Source organism: Exophiala xenobiotica, assembly GCF_000835505.1.
Source record: "Exophiala xenobiotica strain CBS 118157 unplaced genomic scaffold supercont1.7, whole genome shotgun sequence".
In the NCBI taxonomy this organism is placed as follows: Eukaryota; Fungi; Ascomycota; class Eurotiomycetes; order Chaetothyriales; family Herpotrichiellaceae; genus Exophiala; species Exophiala xenobiotica.
In genome coordinates this window covers 495,975-512,830 of record NW_013562488.1, presented here as the reverse complement: position 1 = coordinate 512,830, position 16,856 = coordinate 495,975, and the positions used below count along the sequence as shown (strand labels likewise).

Below are 16,856 nucleotides of genomic sequence, written 5' to 3'. Positions count from 1 at the left end.
CTTCTTACAACATGTAGACTTCTTACAACATGTAGACTTCTTACAACATGTAGACTTCTTCTTACAACGCTAGACTTGTTACAAAGGTGACCTTTTTTACAACACTGAAAATGTGACTTTTGTATTCCCCCATGTGCTCATGTGCTTATGACCTGATATGTGATAGTATTTCCAACTTCCCAAGCCAATGGATTTCTACGACCGCCGGCGGCAGCAACGTGCGGTTTACAACATCCCAACCCGTGGGTCTTAGAGACCGTCTCTGTGTGTCTCTCTGTGCATGCTAATAGGTACAACAGTGAGGCGAACACCACCCTCCGAAGTTGTGCGACCCGAGTTTCGCGTCGTCCACCCTGGCTTTTCCTGGCCCTTTGCTTTTAGAGGTTCCTGCCTGCGGTATCCGCAGCCCGGCCGTCGACCAGGGGGCCGGACGTGGCTTTGTCCTGCTCGATCAAAAGTCGTTGATTTCTAGTATATCTTTTCGGCCATCCTCACCTTCATGATGTCTTTTTCTCTTCTTCAAAAGTGCTCTCAGAATCCCTCTCATAGGGGACAAGAACCCGAAACATCCTTTCTCAATCCTCCTCTTTCCAGCTCACCAAGATTCGAATCCCTTCAATCAGCAGGCCCCTCCAAGCGTTCAGCCTTAGGCAGCCTTCACTAGTTAGGCTCCATTGCCTCAGCGTCTCACAGGCACCCCCGGCCGAGCCACCCCCACACTACAGCCTGACCTACAGTAACCCTGGCCGCGACAATGGCTTGGCCGGCTGAAGCAATCATGGGCGCGGTATTTGGGGGCATCGCCACGATTACAGCCATATTGGCCATTGTGCTGCAAGTCGTCTATTATCCTGCGAGGGGTTCCAGAAGTAAGCGATTCTCTTGTTTAATTGTTGTTTTTCTGACTGGAAATAGCCCCGAACTCTCGATCGAATAGTTATGAACTCGAGGCATGACGAGGCCGTATGCCATCATGTTGCACAGGAGTACGTTGCATCATGCACAACAAGGTCGATACAATATAGGTGCAAAGGTGCTGGGGGCTGTTAGCGGAATCCATCTGGTAACTGGTACGATGTCCAGATTGACTTTTACACTTAGCCCAGAATATCCTGAAGAATCTTCGGATCATCGAGGAATAGAATGGCTCAATCATCACAAACGCAAGTCACCACGAGTATGAGGTCAAGTTCAGCGGATCCAATATCAATAGATTCGTTCCATTGCTTTTAGTTGAGAACATATGCATTGGCTTGCATCAAAAGACATTATGAATATACAATAAGTACTTGTCTGGCGTCTGGCATGACATGTCGTCAACATGAAGACCTTGCTGGTCTCCGGTAAACCTTCACCAAAAACTCCATGAAATGAGCGTCATGAACAGGCATCATCAAATGACCGGAACTTCCGTACAAATGCTGTGGTCTTCTTCCACATCTTCAGTACACTTTCTTCCCTCATCTTCCCCTCAACCTGGCGTTATTATGCCCCATACTCCTTATCATGGACGAAGCTGCCCCGGCTCCTGGTGCTCCTGGATCTCTTTCCACCAAATCCTCGTCGTTTAGAAGAAGTCTTGTCCCGTCGAGCTCCCCCACCGATGCAGAAAAGGATAGTGGAGAGGAAGAAACAGGCCAAAGCCGCCCATTCAAACCCAAAAGCGTATTTGCCAATATTAGCGCTTTGACCGTTTCTGCGGAAGTTGTCGCGACCCTTGACATAGGCAGCACTGACATCTTGTTAGCCACAGGACACAATTCTGAATTTTTGCTGCTACTCACGTCATCAGAGCTGCATTTATCGCCTGGAAGAACATGGCGATCATAGTCAACAATCCGCTGAGATAGCTGCCGATTCTGGTGCACAGCGCAAGCAGTCCAGTGAACAAAGCGCAGACGCCGAAGAAGAGGGCGATCAGCATAAAGGCAAACATGAATCGAGTCATGTAAAAATAGTAGCCATGGTGCCGGACAAAGTTTCGAGGCACGTTCGTCGTAGTGTCAAAGTTCCTATGCGAAGCGGGATCGAGAGGGAACGCAGGATGTACATCTGAATAACCTTGGTTGCCACACACAGTGCGACCGTTCTGGACACCACAGACATTCCAATACGTCCATCGAGCTATTGTAGGGGCACCAGGTATGTTGCCGGTGTTTGCTTGGAGGAAATAAAATTTGTTGAGAGGGGAACCGTCGACTGCCCCGGCGAGAAGAATGAAAAACATCAACAGGAGGCCACCGGCGACCAGGATGAGGGAGACCAGGCTGAAAAGGCCGCCTGCGCCAGAAGTGTCAGTCCACGTAAAATTCCCAGCTCATGACGGAGTTTCACATACGACCTGCCATTGTGAAAGATATAGAGGGAGCTTGCCGACACTCGTAAAAGGGTCGCAGTCGCGTGCTAAGGCTGCCAGGAAGGGCAAGGAGGTCGCGTAGGTAGGTAGGTTGTCGAGGGATCGGTGAGGAAGAGGACCGGCCAGAGGTGCAAAAGATGCAAATGTGGGTTGTCGGGTTGAAGTGGCTTCTTGTAGTGGCTCGAGTGGTATGTCTGTAACTAAGGCTTGTGATGTCTTGGATGAGGTCACCTTTGGGTCATCAGCCACGGCCCACGGGTAAGAATGGGTAGCACAGTTACCTAGACGGAAGAGCTTCAGCTGGTTATGACCTGGAGGAGTAGGGTGTTGACGAATGGTGGAGAAGAGGGTCAGGTAGGAAAACAAGAGATGTCCAATCAGAAATGGCCTTGAATGGCCTCTTTCGACGTCAGTACGGATACCTAGGTACTGTAGCAGGCAAATTGAAGAGCTTTCGCACCCAGAGCAGAGCAGAGAGAGCAGCGAGAAGTAGTGCCAACAAGCTAGCTGAGTGCGTGGTGTGCTACCAGAACAAAACACACGGGGGCCACCACGTCATCAATTTGGATTTCCACCTAAAAAGCCACCAAGCAGGAAATGACTACAGACCATTCCCAATAGAGCTAGTTCCCGACACTAGCGACAAATAGCTTCAACTCTATGCTTCCACCGCCGAAAACGCCCAGATCAGATTCAAATCACCAGATGTCACGGCATCATACCTACTGCTTCATGTTATCAACGGCACTCCATATGCCACTCCAGCTTTGATTGCCATCATATCCTCCGTTACACCAACTCTATGCTACAAGTCAAATGTCAACCTGGGTCTATCCTCCCATACCTCCAGATGAACTGCGCAAGGCGGAAGAAGACTCTTTGGTACGGTGGGACAAAATGCCTATAGTATGGATATTATATTGACGCTTTGGACAACAGAAGCTCGAGCTCCAGTGGCTGCTGAAGTCTCTCCAACATTCACTGGGCGCCCTCAAAGAGGGTCTGGAGGAATGTGCTGCTTTATTGGCCACAAAGGAGCCTGGTTCGACTCTGGTACTCTCGTCACTACGATCCGAGAGTGTCAAAGGGTTCGTCACTAGAATTGGTACGAAGCTTGTCAAAGGAGTATGTTAAGTCTGGAATCCTCCATCCACAGCGACTGGCAAGGCTGAATGCGGACTATAGGACATCCATCTCCGGCTGACTACACTGCCACCAAATACTCCTAGAGGAACTACGACGTCCACCCCTTCCACGAGATTAATATTCCACTCTTCATCCTCATCTTCATCTTCCGATATCCTCCTTCCTCAATTACAAGCCGTCCGATCACGTATCAACGACTCTCTCGACATTATCGATATTTCTAGATGGACTGGTCAGTCAACAGACTCATCCTTCATCTCCGGCCAATTGCGGCTCCTGCATGACAATCTTCGTGAAGCCAAGGCATGTTTGAAAGGACCCGTGACCGGCGCCGAGAACGCTTCAATACCAGGAGCAGAATGGTGGTCCAACAGCGCCGACGAGAACATATTCCAACCCCCACTGAGTGAATATCTCAGCTTACATTTCACCATCCAAGAGGCCAACCTAGTTCTCACCGTGAGGACATTGGCTCCTACATCTCCTGGTGGCACTCCAAGCACCCCAGGAGAAGGCTCATTCTCTTTGTCTGGATTTAATCTGAGGTCGAAGCTGTTAGGTCTCGGACCAAGACCACCCACTCATGATGAGATGGGAGAAATCTTTGAATGGCGTGGCCGAAAAGATGTCATTGTCCGCGAGAAAGTACGAGTTGAGACTGGTGATCCCAGCTTGATGAGTGTAGCAGCCAAGCTGAGCGCTCTGGAACATGAGGTTGCTCGATGGCGCATGAACCTCACCATCATTTTGACGGGAAGTGTTGAAGAAGATTGACACTCGACGTCTCAAGTCCAATGGAAAGGAAGACCTCACCAGGGTCATGGTTTGGACAATCTCGCTTAGTGGATCGTTGACCCTACAACCGACAAGTCAGGACCGTGCACGTGACTCCGACCTAGATGTGCCCCTTGCTTACTCCGTACGACTTGGTTCTTCGTGTTCTTCCCACCAAGAACCTCGATTGGGGCGGAGCAACAAATCGAACCTTTCCCCATTCTGTTGTCTCAATTGTGACTTACCCAAACCTGGGTTTATCACACGTTTCAAATCCCTGCAACCCTGCCATTTTGAGCCTATCGGTTGTGGTTGGAAGTTGATTTAAAATGCAGAGCTTCTTTTAACCCCGACAAAGATTCCAGACACAAAGCTGTCGTCTGTTTTTCATCGTGTATCAGCGACGCGATAAAGAAAATATAGAATGGATGTCTCGAAGTCCATGAGGACAAAGGATTTCTGTCAGGGATGCCTGGGTCACCATCTTGACTGCCATATGGTCTCTCACCGAAAGACTTATCTGGCGGGCATTTCACTTCAACGAGATAATCGCGACCAGATCGCTCAATGGCTCCAAAGCTCCAAGATACAGACTTATTCTTGCCTGTCAAGACCAAGACCAACAAGATCACACAATCTCGGGTTTCAGCATTGAAATCGACATCGCCAACTTCGGTTGTGAATTTGAATGTAGCGACAGCCAAAGTCAAGGAGCCCGATACTGCTTCAGATCAGCCAATCAGACAACTACGCCACAAACGTCGATTTACAATAGGAGGTGTTGGCCAACGTCCAGACACGCTTGAGATCAGCCCCGTCCCGTCTGTTGGGAAGAATCTCGCAGCAGGACATGATTCTATCAAACACAGGCCCACAGTGACCATATCACGGTCTCCATCGTCTCGGCGGTCGACTAGAACTACCACTCCAGCAAAAGACATTGGCGAACTACATCCTTCCGGGTTGCAACCGGACATAACGAATGTCGGTCGTCTTTCCCCTACACCTGCAACGAATGTTGATGCAGATTCGCTCAACAGCAGATCAAGCCGGTCAAGATCCCCGAGAGCTCAATACCCCCCGAGCAGTTGGAAGAATGTCCAGAGAGTAGAGCCACCGGCTTTTAATACCGCTGAAACAAGCAAGTTGGGGAACCCGCTGCCCGGTGAGAATAGAGATGCTGTGGTCTCTCCTCAACGTCCCAGCTTAGGAAAGTCTCGTCACACTGAGCCGGTGTTGGCTGAAAAACCAGTCGTGGACATTTGGACGGAAATCGCAGGTATCTCAACGCTTGAATCTTTGGGCAAACTATCTCCAAGGAAACCAACACCTCAAAAGAATTCCATGTCTCCAGCTCGGCAACCCTCGTCAACCCAGCAAAACCTTCCGGTTCAACAAGTGTCTGGAGTGCATACTACACCCATACCACCAAAGACCACCCAGCCAAAATACATCAGATCTCGACGTCGCAGCAATTCTGTGGGACCATCAGCGCAAAGACCCAGCTTACCAGATCCTGAGATTGCTTATGCCGACACATTTCACTATACAAGCTGTGAGCATACATCTCCTCCCATGTCGCGGCCACTCAATGCGCAGCCTATCCTGGTAAAATACCATGATGAGCTCTTGGCATATCCGCCATTGCATCTACGGGCATATTTCTCCAGCTTTCCAGCAATCATACCCAGCATTTATATTATCGAGGGCGCATGCTCAATTTGTGACCTGTCATACCGCCGAGAGGCCGAATCAGACATCTTGGCCCGATATACCACTCGATTGGAGAATCTCATACTGCAGCTAAGTCTGCTTCAAGAAGACATTGATGTCGAATCTCCGGATGCGGCTAATCAGTCAGGCCGTAACAACACCGCCACATCTTCGCCGTCATCGAATGCGACACGAAGTGCGGCATCGCCGACTACGACATCACCCACGATCATGTCACCTGAAAATATTCAAGCAATCTTACAAATGGAGGACCAGGCAGACAATCTGCTCAAACAGCGTGACAACGAAGTCAAAGCCATTTGGAGAGGATATACCGAACGATGGGGTCCAGCAACCGTCGGGATCCATCATGAAGGTAATGTTCTCCGCGGAAGGAGACGAGCACAAAGTGCCAGCGATAGTGTCCGCTTTCCCGAGGTCGAAACCTCGAGCTCTTTGACATCGAATGTCGATGCGAGCACAGACAGAACGTCAACAATGGCGTCCACTGTTTCTACACGTACGACGCAAACCAGTCATACGAGTCGCACTGTATCATCGGTCACCACGCCTCGGAGAATGAGCATGTCACGACGAACAAGCAGGAGTTCTTCAATCGAACCGCGAGAACGATATTCGGACGGGAGTCGATCTATCAATGTTCCTTCGACTGTGGATGGAGTCTTGAAGGAAGGCAGAATGATGGTTGACTGGATTCGATCAGGTCCCGGCAGTGGAAGTAGCAGGAGTCAGAGTCGCAGTCAGAGTCACAGTCGCAGCAGAAGCCGGATATGAGCTGAGAGACCCATGGGCGGCCGCATTTGGAAGATTCGTCTGACTTTGGTATGTGCATAGCCGCAGGTGTTGCAATTTAGCGTAGGCGGCTGTCCAGCATGGGGACTGCTGCCGTCAAATGGAGATCATAATATGTTGTTAAGACTCTACATGCGTTCCACACAAATGAATGGAATTACTATCAATTGAGCTTACATGTTGAAGAGTGTCTAATTGTCTCCCTAAGAGCCCCAGGGAGAGCCATAGCTAACCACACCCACACCTAGAGCAAGGGAGGAATGCCTGAGTCTGGCAGATGAGGGAAGGACGCCTTCATGCAAGTCATGTATTGAAGTCATGATGACTCCCACAGTCACGCACATTTCACGACGGCCAAGGAATGGATTCGCTATAGATCACGACTCTTCCGAGACAAAGACACCAGCCATACCCATACCCGAGCCCACACACATGCTCGTCACAGCCACTTTGGCCTTCCTCCGCTTCAATTCAGACAGGGCGGTAACAACTTGTCTCGTGCCTGTACAGCCCAGCGGATGCCTATATCGTCAGTCAGTACAGTTCCATCTGTAGTCCGAAGGGAAATACTAGCACTCACCCAATGGCAATGGCTCCTCCTCGGACATTCACCTTCTCGAGATCCAGGCCTAACTTCTCCACACAGTACACATACATACTCGCAAAGGCCTCATTGATTTCAAAAAGGTCAATGTCTTGCTTCGTCAGGCCCGTGAGCTCGAGGATTTTGGGAATGGCAAAGCTGGGGCCGATGCCCATGATCCTCGGCTCAAGCCCGACAACAGTGCTCTTGACATACTTTGCAATGACGGGCTGTCCCAACTTCTCCGCTGTCGAACGCTTCATCATCAACACCGCCGCCGCACCGTCGGTAAGTTGACTCGCATTCCCGCCCGTCGTGGTGCCACCCCACTGGGGGAACGCCGACCTGATCTTCGCGAGGCCCTCGTATGTGGTGCCGGGCCTGATGCCGTCGTCCTTGTCCACGGTGATTGTCTGGGATTGATTGGTCTTCGGATCAACCCACTTTGTGGTGAGCGGAGAGATCTCATCGGCCGACCAGCCCTCGCGCTGGGCCCGTTCGGCGCGGTTATGAGACATCGCGGCGTACTTGTCCTGAGCTTCACGGGACACGTGGAAATCGTGGGCGACGTTCTCCGACGTCCAGCCCATGGGCATAACGTTGTCCTTGGCCACGGGGTGCGACATGACCATGTCGCTCATCGGGGGTGGTTTGTCGGGGTTGGTCGACATGCTCTCGCACCCGATGGCGATGCCGACTTCGATCGCGCCCGTCGTGATGCTGCCGGCGACCGTCTGGATCGAGAGCAAGCCCGAGCTGCAGAAGCGCGAGACCACATTGGCCGCTGTGGATACAGGGAACCCGGCGGCGAGCACGGCGCTGCGTGCCGCGAAGCCTGGCGCGGGTTGCAGGACGTTGCCGATGCACACGTCGTCGACCTTTGATGGATCGATTTGGGATTTGCTCTTGAGCGCCTTGAGAACGTGGATGAGCAGCTCGTCGGTCGGTGTGTCTTTAAGCCCGCCTTTACGGGCTTTGGTCAGGGGCGTGCGCGTGGCGCATGTTATTACCTAGGACCATCGGTCAGTCAGTCAGGATCTCTTTTTAGGAAAAATGAGTTATGAGTTGGGCACAGACAATGTCATCTGGGTTCTTTTCGAGGATTTTCTTCAGGCCCGGTGACTGCGTCGTGGTGGCGCTGGAGTGAATGTGGCCCGAGATGTTCTGGAGTCGCTGTTGTGCACTCATTCTGTCTACCTGTACCTGCGGTTGTACCGAGTAGAAATGCTATACAAAGGAAGAGTTGGAAGACTTGAAAGACAAGGACCCGGAAGATCTGCTATCTTTTTCAGACGATACTACTCGTACTTCTATGGAGAATCTGTTCAGTGATCAGAAAACGGCCAGGATCGGGATGGTGTTTGATATCGAAAAGATGCCTCGGCTCAATGACAGTGCCGGTCTTCTCTGTGTGCCTACTGTACCACCCAGGTGCCATCTGCCTGGACGGACTGTTTCCGACTTCAACTGCCGTTGGATCCTCTTTTCTGGGCGCCTCCTCCACCAGCCGAGTTCATCCTTGGCCACCCAGTGCCACCCCTATCACCACTGCACTACGCGTCGCCGGATGTTTCCGCGCTCGCAGAGCTGTGCCCGAAGCGCATCACGCGTATGTAAGCACTCCAGCACTCCAGCATCGCCTGGACGAGCTTCCACGATAAACGGAGTACCACTGTATCCAGTACAGTCCCAGCCCCACCTCCACACTGCCTCCATGGAACTCCCCAGCATGTTGAGTCTTGACGGGAAAGACCAAAGCTCTCCATCTCGTGGTTTGATACATCTTCAGTCTACAGAGAAGCATCCTCCCTCCCTCTTCAGAAGCAAAATCACCTCTCTACTCCGAAGTAATTGCTTCAAGTCCGGTCAGGACTGTTTGACGATCACCGACCAACCTGTGTGGGGGGGTTTGAGGCCCCTAAGCAACAGGCTTCGGACCGTGAACTGGCTTACCGACAACTAAGCAACCAAACAGCTAGGCTACTACTCCTGGAAGTCGGCAATCTACTACGTACAGTTCTTTTAATCAGGCTCGCTCCCCAAAGCCTTCCGCCCGCAAACAAATATACGAGGCATCCGAGTCTCTGGCGTTCTGCCACATACTTGTATCAATCAGGCCGCAGCCGGAGCTATTCCTTCCCGTCGAGCAAAGTCGACATTTGGACCCGACCGGCAGCTGTATACGGGAGCTACTGGGGCACTTTTGACCGAGGCATCAGCATCACAGCGTTTGAACCTTTGTCAAAGTCAAAGTGTATCCCGTTGCAAACGGCTCAATTTGACTGACTGCCATCCCTCCTGACACGAGCTACGGACAAGTTATTAGAATCCCCTCTTTTGAACACGGCACCAATTCTTTACTTGCGTTTGCTACCTCGAACAAACTACCACCACCACCTCCTCCTCCTCCTCCTCCACCCACAGGCGGACAGCCATTCACTCTCGACTCTGGAGAGACCCCAATCCAAGCGTAGCGAGCAGCAAGAATCGACCAGAGCTCCTCAACCATGGCCACCATCGCCGCCTCCACGGCCGCAGCAGCAAGCTTGCTGCTCTACGCGGACCACTCGCTCGGCATAACTCGCGACCTCCAACAATACCGGCTCGACGCGTCTTTCACCAAACGCTTCCCGCAATTTCTGGACAGGCTCGGCCCCGCATCACCGCACCTGTACCGGATGCTCGAACTGGCGGACCCGACGGCCGACGCGCTCTGGTTCGAAGGCCGCACGTGGAACTACCGGGCCATGAAGCAGCAAGTCGACGAGCTCGCGCTCGGCCTGCACCACACGCTGGGCGTGCGGGACGGCGACATCGTGGCCGTCTTCATGACCAACTGCCCGGAGATGCTGTTCACCGTGTTCGCGCTGACCCGGCTAGGCGCGGCGCCGGCGCTGATCAACAACGCCCTGCGCGACGAGACGCTGCTGCACTGCGTCCGACTGCCCCGGGCCAACTTGATCCTGACCACGCCCGACCTCGCCGCGCACGCCGCCTCCGTTGCAAAGTCGCTGTCGGACACCGACACGGACAGTATCAGAACAGTCCGATTGAACCTGGGCTCCTTCCCGTCCAGCGCGGCGTTTTCAACGCTTTCAGAACCAAACGTGATGGAGTTCCCGTTTTATGTTCCCGATCACGAAAACGGACAGCAGTTGTCACCGCCGAGTCTCAATCTCCCGCCCGTACCGCCCAAGACTCTGGCCAGTGTCGCTGCGCTGATCTACACGTCCGGCACGACGGGCAAGCCCAAGGCATGCAGCGTCAAGAACGCGCTGATCTGCGTCGTGTCGGTGACGACGTCGCCAGACCACGCGCATCCGAAAAAATACCTGGACGGCCTGCGCACGTACAGTTGCATGCCGTTGTTCCACGGGACGACCTTCTTCACGGGCCTGTGCTACAGCGTGTCGCAGAGCGGGTGCTTCTGTCTGGCGCGCCGGTTCAGCGCGCGCAATTTCTGGAAGGACGCGCACGAGTCGCGGGCCACGCGCATCTTGTACGTCGGCGAGCTTGTGCGGTTCATACTCGCGACACCGCCTGGACGGTACGATCGGGATCATCGCGTGCTTGTCGCCGCGGGCAACGGTCTGCAGAAGGATGTGTGGGTCGAGTTCCAGAAGCGGTTCGACGTGCCAGAAGTCCGGGAATTCTATCGGTCGACCGAGGGCCTTGTGCGGTTCGATAATGTTCACAAGCGTGGACGCCCCGGTGCCGGGAGGGTCGGGTACATGGGCATACTCCGGAAAAAGGTGTTTGATAAGGGCCAGCAGTATATCATCAAGTTCGATTATGAGACGGAGATGCCGGTGCGCGACAAAGAAACCGGTTGGTGTATTGTCGCGGCCAAGGGCGAGCCCGGCGAGGCCATCGCCCGCATCAGAGATCTGGCCACGTACACGGATTACCACGGGAACAGGGAGGCCACGGAGAAGAAAATCCTCCGCGATGTGTTTGAGAAGGGCGACGTGTACCAGCGCAGTGGGGATCTGCTCGTGCAGGAGCCGGACAACTGGGTCAAGTTCGTCGATCGCATCGGCGACACGTATAGGTGGATGGGCGAGAATGTGTCGGCCGGTGAGGTCCGGGGTTTCATTTCGGAATTGCCGGGCGTCAAGGATGCCGTCGTCGTGGGCAGGAGGCTGGATGGGTACGATGGGCAGGCGGGCACGGCGTTGATCGTTTTGGACAACAACAATGACAAGGAGAGTGAGAAGCAAGGGCGTGGTGCGAGCACTGAAAAGGTGTTTGTGGCCGGCTTGTTCAAGGCTCTGAGGAGTAAAGGCGTGCCCAAGTATGCGGTGCCCAGGCTCGTCATGATCAGGGAGGAGTTGGTCGATGTCGGTGATACGTTCAAGCATGCGAAGAATGTGGTCAAGAATATCGAGTGGGCAGATGTAGATGCAGATGCAGATGCTTCGGGCAAGGGCAAGGACAAGGGCAAGGGCGGAAATAAGTATTGGCTCGACCTGGAGGAGGAGAGGTATAAGAGTTTGGATCGCGAGAGTTGGAAGAGGATAGAGGAAGGGAAGGCGAAGTTGTAGATGGGGATACAGTCCTAGTAGATGGGCGATGGGTGTGGACGGATGGTGTTATAGCGCACAGCGGACAGTTACTTATTATTACTGGCATCGTATATAAAGGAGATGTTAGAGCTACGGCAGAATGCGGAAGACGAAGATGAAGATGAAGTACCTTAGGTACCAGGTAGGTATCCAACTTGGTGTTCATACGTAGGGAGGTACAGCAATATGATATACATTCACACTAGTATAGGGCAACCGACTACTCGATGCTTTGATCTAGCCGTGGCTAATAAAATATTGTTGCCGTCGTTGTCTTGACCAGGTAGGTTGGTCGGAGAATGCGGCTGGATCGCTCAAGAGAACATTGGCATTGACAAGAGAACATTGGTATTCTTGAGAGTATTCTTGAGAGGTCCCAATCTACCTCAGACGGCAGCATTAAGGATCCTTTGTCTGCGAGTAGGCGTCCTGTGTACTGTACAGGGACTCGAAACAGAGCGAAAGATGGAGGTTGTCTACCTACTAGTCAAAGATATCTTCATCCGCAAGCGTGCTTCCAGTGAATATCCCATTTATTCGAACAGGGCGCCAAAGCATCACTCCGCACACACTCAGTCATATCGTGATGGTACTAGTAATACCTGCGGCCCTCCTTATCCTCATAACCTCTCACAAACATCACTTAACACTAACGGCCTTCACAGCACCATTTCAGATACGAGCAGGGCCTCACTATCGCGCACCTAGCGGTTTGCGATGCTACTTCCATCGGTGTCCTCCTCCCCTTAGGTATTTACTTCCCCCTTTTCTTGCCAGCGTGCAGCTTCATGTCCAAACTCCATCACAGCAAAGCTACCCTCTCGCGAACTCAGTCTTCTGCGATGCCTCTACCACTGGCCCCGTCGTACTGCCCCAGTCGGTCTGGTTAGTCTAGCGTCCTTCTGACGCCTATCACTGAGCATGGTAAAGCTGCGCGTTCAGGCACTCATGGGTTAGCGGTGATAATGAACACCATACCTCACGACCATTTAGGTGGTAGACCTGTTGCAGATTTACCGTGTAGGAACTACATCTGCATAGCCAAGACGGCATTTGCGCTTGTCAAGTTATCACGTTCTAACGAACAAAACAAAACAATGCTAGGCGGTGCCCGCATAATCATTCAATTGTCTCGAACTAGTATCTCTCAGCATACAATCATGCTCCGCCCACTTTCTTCTCCCCGTCACCATAGAACTGCTTCTTGTCCATCTGCATCTCATCATCGGCGATGCCAATCGTGGCGAAGTACTAGTTAAGGGGTTGTCGTCAGTAAAAAAGCATTCCTTCACGTTAGAGAAATTCTCAACACTCCGCAACAGCCAGCCACATTTATTGTCGCCACTGATCCTCAATCACGAGGGTGACTTGTCTGCCACCTTTGCGCAGCCGGCAAGGAAGAAACCAAGGAATTTTCAAACTCACCGCCATGGCTCTCCGGTTGGCCTCCGGATTCATCGGCTTCCCGGACTCCCCCAGCGTCGCAAGGAGTTTGAAGTAATTGATATAAAACGCCGGCGTGTACGTGTTGAAGAACTTGGCCTCCTCGTCGTACGGATTGGAGAACGTATGCGGTGAGCGTGTCGGTACCGTGACGTAGTCCCCCAGCTTTGCGTCGACGGTTTGACCATTCAATGCATGGAAGCGTAATGTGCCTTGCGTTACCAGGAAGGTTTCGTCGTGCTACCGTGGGACTCGGTCAGTGCGAGTACCTACTAGTATTGTACGGACTGAAAGCATCGAGAGCAAGTGGAGGCAAAGGTCGGGCAAGCTAGGGTAGTATGACCAGGGAGTAGAAGTGGCTGGAGAAAGCAGTAGGACGTGTTGGTCTCAGTGTGGGCCACAGCAAGGTGTCATGGATTGATGAGAAGGTACGGAGTAGTGAGAGGTGTAAATGCGGTGAAGGGAAAGAGGAGAGCCAGCGCGTTCAAGAGGGGTGGCTTACCATCTCATGCCAGTGCGGCGGAGGCCTGTAGATGGTCAAATCGCGTCAGCTTGAATCCCACCTTCAATTCGGCGACGCATAGCAGCAAGTCCACCGAGGATGAGCGTACCCTGAAGTATGCGGCGGAACAGTGAACTCTGCTGAGCCTATACGATTGCTTGACGACGCCATCAGTAGATGTCCGCCATCGAAGTGAGTCTGCTCGCTCACTCTGTCCGTGATCCGTCTTCCATGATGCGAATGGTGATCGTTCCGACTTTGAAGGTCTCGCCGGAGGTCGCAGGGACGAAGTTGATCGGGACTGTTGGAGTTTCCATTTTCGCTTTCCCTCGCTTCGCAACAGTCGTAAAACAATGGTGTCTCCTGCCAGCGATGATGGTCAATGTAGCACGAGGCAGGCCAGCAAAGACAATTTATATAGTTTCTCCGTTGGCGGTAACAGTGACAGTGGCCTCAATGGATGGGTAAGACCAGTACTAGTAGTCGCCGGCACCTGGTCGGAGTCTGGACTCGCCGATATGCCGGAGCCTTCAGATACCCAAAACAGGCTAGCCTTGACACGCCTTGAGAATCGCGACGGGATTATGTTCTTCCGGGACATCTTTCCTTCTCCCACACCTCTACAAGCCGCGAGAGACCTTATTTAGAAGTCCATTGATTGAATTGCCAACCATTATTGCAATGAAACCATCGGCCGAAATGGACCCTCACCACACAGTCTAACCAATTTCCCCAGCTGGCACCTTACGTGGTCGAACGAAAATCATCCCAACACAACATCCACTCCACAGTCTACCAAGGTTGGACTACACCTTGCCAATATACTGATCGAAGATATTCTTCAGCTCGAGGGCACTCTTCTTCGGATACCGCTTCTGCCCATTCTCATAGTCGACATACGTGACCCCGAACCTCGTCTCATATCCCTCGGCCCATTCGAAGTTGCTACACACATGTTAGCATCCATCCGTCCTCCAAGGAAAGGACAATACTCACTCCATAAGACTCCAAGCCATATATCCGCGACAATCACACCCATCCTCGGCCACCGCCTCCGCCATGGCCGTGATGTAACTGCGGAAATACTCCAACCGGAAATCATCCTCCAAGATCTCCTCCATCGACAGGTCGTTCTCACCCTTGATACTGGTCCCATTCTCCGTGACATATATCTTCGGCCGCCCGTACCGATCGCTCAACCACTTCATGAGTTTCCTAAAACCCGGAGCATGCGGGCGCAGCCAGAAACTTTGTGTCTCGGGACCAATGATATTGCCGTGCTTGTCTTCCATCAAGATATCCAAGTTGCCGCTAAAGTCATTCGGATCTGCGTCCCCGTCGCGATGCCGGACGTAGTTCGCACAGTAGTGGTTCATGCCGTAGAAGTCGTTCGAGCCCGCGAGCAGCTTGCTCTCTTCCTCCGTGAATGTGGGCAGTCGGTTGCCAAGCTGCTTGACCATGCTCTCAGGGTAGCGTCCAAAGTAGACGGGGTCCGCAAACCAACAGATCGAGAACTCGATTTTGCGGTCACATGCGAGGCGGTCTTGTTCGTCGTTCGGGTCCCATGGTTCCGTCCAGTCTCCTGCAAGCAGTGATGTTAGAGACGGTTAGTGGAGGAAAGGACGACTTACCGTTCAGCGTGATACCAATTTCGCCACCGAACTTCGGCTTGAACTCTTCGCGGTAGACCTTGACGGCGTGTGCATGCGCCACGAGGATATTGTGCCCGACGATCCAGGGCTCGGTACTGCTGTCACCAATAGGGCTTTTCTTGCGATCGCTGGTGTGTCCCGGGGCCATGACACCGTAATTGTACCCGAGAATAGCACTGCAGAAAGGCTCGTTGAATGTGATCCAGTGCTTGACGCGAGGACCCATGGCTTCGAATATGACACGGGAATAGTTGGCGAAATCAGCGACGAATTCGTCCTTGTTCAGGTACCCGCCGTACCGCTTGTAGAGCTCGTCTGGGAGATCCCAATGGAGGAGAGTGACAAAGGGTGTAATGCCAGCTGCAAGGAGGTCATCTACGAGTTTGACGTAGAAGTCTATGCCGGCTTGATTGACAGGGTCATTACGGCCACCCTTGGGAATGACGCGGGACCATGAGATGGAGAATCGGTATGCTTGAGCGCCAGTCTTCTTGAGCAATTCGATGTCTTGTGCTGTGCGGTGATATGAGTCGCAGGCAACATCGCCAGAACTGCCGTCAGCGATCTTGCCGGGAGTTTTGCAGAATGTGTCCCATATCGAAGGGCCTCGACCGTCTGCTGTGGCACCACCTTCAATTTGATATCTGTTGCATGTCAGTAGTCGGAAAGGTAGTGTAAATGGAAGACGTACGCTGCTGTAGCAAAGCCCCAGAGGAAATCAGCAGGCAACCCTGCCTTAGGAGCAACGTCTCTGACCATGATTGATTAAGCAAATATGATATATGTTGTCGTCTGTCGAAATACGGTGATGTTGCCGCGTGCGCTGATGGCCAGAGGGCGACAATATATATATAGCACAAGGAGAGTCAAACGCATGAAAGGGACAAACCGCGACAGAACCTTCACAGTGCAGTCTCCGACTGATGTCTTTCTTATGACACACTCTAAGACGGCGACATCGGTCGGGTTGTGTCTGGCGAACGATAGAATATATATCAAAAGGCCATGACTCCAGATATTTGTATCACGTCCCATTCATTCTTCGACCATGGGAGATATGCCAGAATTTACCCTTGATCTCGTCCTCTGGGACTCTCCACCAAGATATCCAGCTTCGTCTACCGGATTGGTTGCGGAGGGAGATTTCCCGTTGTGCGAAGGTTGGACACCAAGAGCTGGGAGTCACTAAGAACCCCCATCATCCCGCTTGGTGGGTTGGATTGTCCACGATTGGCCTGCCGGAGTTTAGCCTAACAGCCTGTTGGCAAGACTTCGGGAGACGATGGAGGTGTCTCGAGGGTGTCAGGGC

At 52.6% G+C, this 16,856-nt stretch overlaps 7 protein-coding genes across 7 annotated transcripts; 3 read left to right on the top strand and 4 right to left on the bottom strand.

The window, feature by feature from the left end:
* Positions 1-1,223: 1,223 nt before the first annotated feature.
* On the bottom strand, positions 1,224-2,848 carry PV05_10898 (uncharacterized protein). Its single transcript, XM_013454329.1, has 4 exons — positions 2,638-2,848; positions 2,339-2,587; positions 1,785-2,280; positions 1,224-1,732 (listed from the first exon to the last, which is right to left on the bottom strand). Exons 2-4 carry the CDS (start codon positions 2,346-2,348, stop codon positions 1,486-1,488), a joined length of 753 nt encoding a protein of 250 aa, XP_013309783.1. The 5' UTR covers positions 2,349-2,587; positions 2,638-2,848; the 3' UTR covers positions 1,224-1,485.
* Positions 2,849-3,172: 324 nt separating this feature from the next.
* Positions 3,173-4,276, top strand: PV05_10897 (uncharacterized protein; the record flags this gene model as incomplete). The annotated part of the gene is made up of 3 exons (XM_013454328.1): positions 3,173-3,238; positions 3,296-3,481; positions 3,542-4,276. The coding sequence occupies 3 exons, from the start codon at positions 3,173-3,175 to the stop codon at positions 4,274-4,276; spliced, it is 987 nt and encodes a 328-aa protein (XP_013309782.1).
* A 567-nt stretch (positions 4,277-4,843) lies between these two features.
* PV05_10896 (uncharacterized protein) lies at positions 4,844-6,784 on the top strand (the record flags this gene model as incomplete). The annotated part of the gene is made up of 1 exon (XM_013454327.1): positions 4,844-6,784. The coding sequence occupies one exon, from the start codon at positions 4,844-4,846 to the stop codon at positions 6,782-6,784; it is 1,941 nt and encodes a 646-aa protein (XP_013309781.1).
* Positions 6,785-6,963: 179 nt separating this feature from the next.
* PV05_10895 (uncharacterized protein) lies at positions 6,964-8,721 on the bottom strand. The gene is made up of 3 exons (XM_013454326.1): positions 8,463-8,721; positions 7,383-8,395; positions 6,964-7,324 (listed from the first exon to the last, which is right to left on the bottom strand). The coding sequence occupies exons 1-3, from the start codon at positions 8,571-8,573 to the stop codon at positions 7,180-7,182; spliced, it is 1,269 nt and encodes a 422-aa protein (XP_013309780.1). The 5' UTR covers positions 8,574-8,721; the 3' UTR covers positions 6,964-7,179.
* Positions 8,722-8,991: 270 nt separating this feature from the next.
* On the top strand, positions 8,992-12,155 carry PV05_10894 (uncharacterized protein). Its single transcript, XM_013454325.1, has one exon. It carries the CDS (start codon positions 9,893-9,895, stop codon positions 11,927-11,929), a length of 2,037 nt encoding a protein of 678 aa, XP_013309779.1. The 5' UTR covers positions 8,992-9,892; the 3' UTR covers positions 11,930-12,155.
* Positions 12,156-13,045: 890 nt separating this feature from the next.
* Positions 13,046-14,360, bottom strand: PV05_10893 (uncharacterized protein). The gene is made up of 5 exons (XM_013454324.1): positions 14,106-14,360; positions 14,005-14,052; positions 13,896-13,920; positions 13,376-13,633; positions 13,046-13,201 (listed from the first exon to the last, which is right to left on the bottom strand). Exons 1-5 carry the CDS (start codon positions 14,210-14,212, stop codon positions 13,109-13,111), a joined length of 531 nt encoding a protein of 176 aa, XP_013309778.1. The 5' UTR covers positions 14,213-14,360; the 3' UTR covers positions 13,046-13,108.
* A 174-nt stretch (positions 14,361-14,534) lies between these two features.
* Positions 14,535-16,712, bottom strand: PV05_10892 (uncharacterized protein). The gene is made up of 4 exons (XM_013454323.1): positions 16,239-16,712; positions 15,527-16,191; positions 14,892-15,477; positions 14,535-14,840 (listed from the first exon to the last, which is right to left on the bottom strand). Exons 1-4 carry the CDS (start codon positions 16,304-16,306, stop codon positions 14,702-14,704), a joined length of 1,458 nt encoding a protein of 485 aa, XP_013309777.1. The 5' UTR covers positions 16,307-16,712; the 3' UTR covers positions 14,535-14,701.
* Positions 16,713-16,856: the final 144 nt, after the last annotated feature.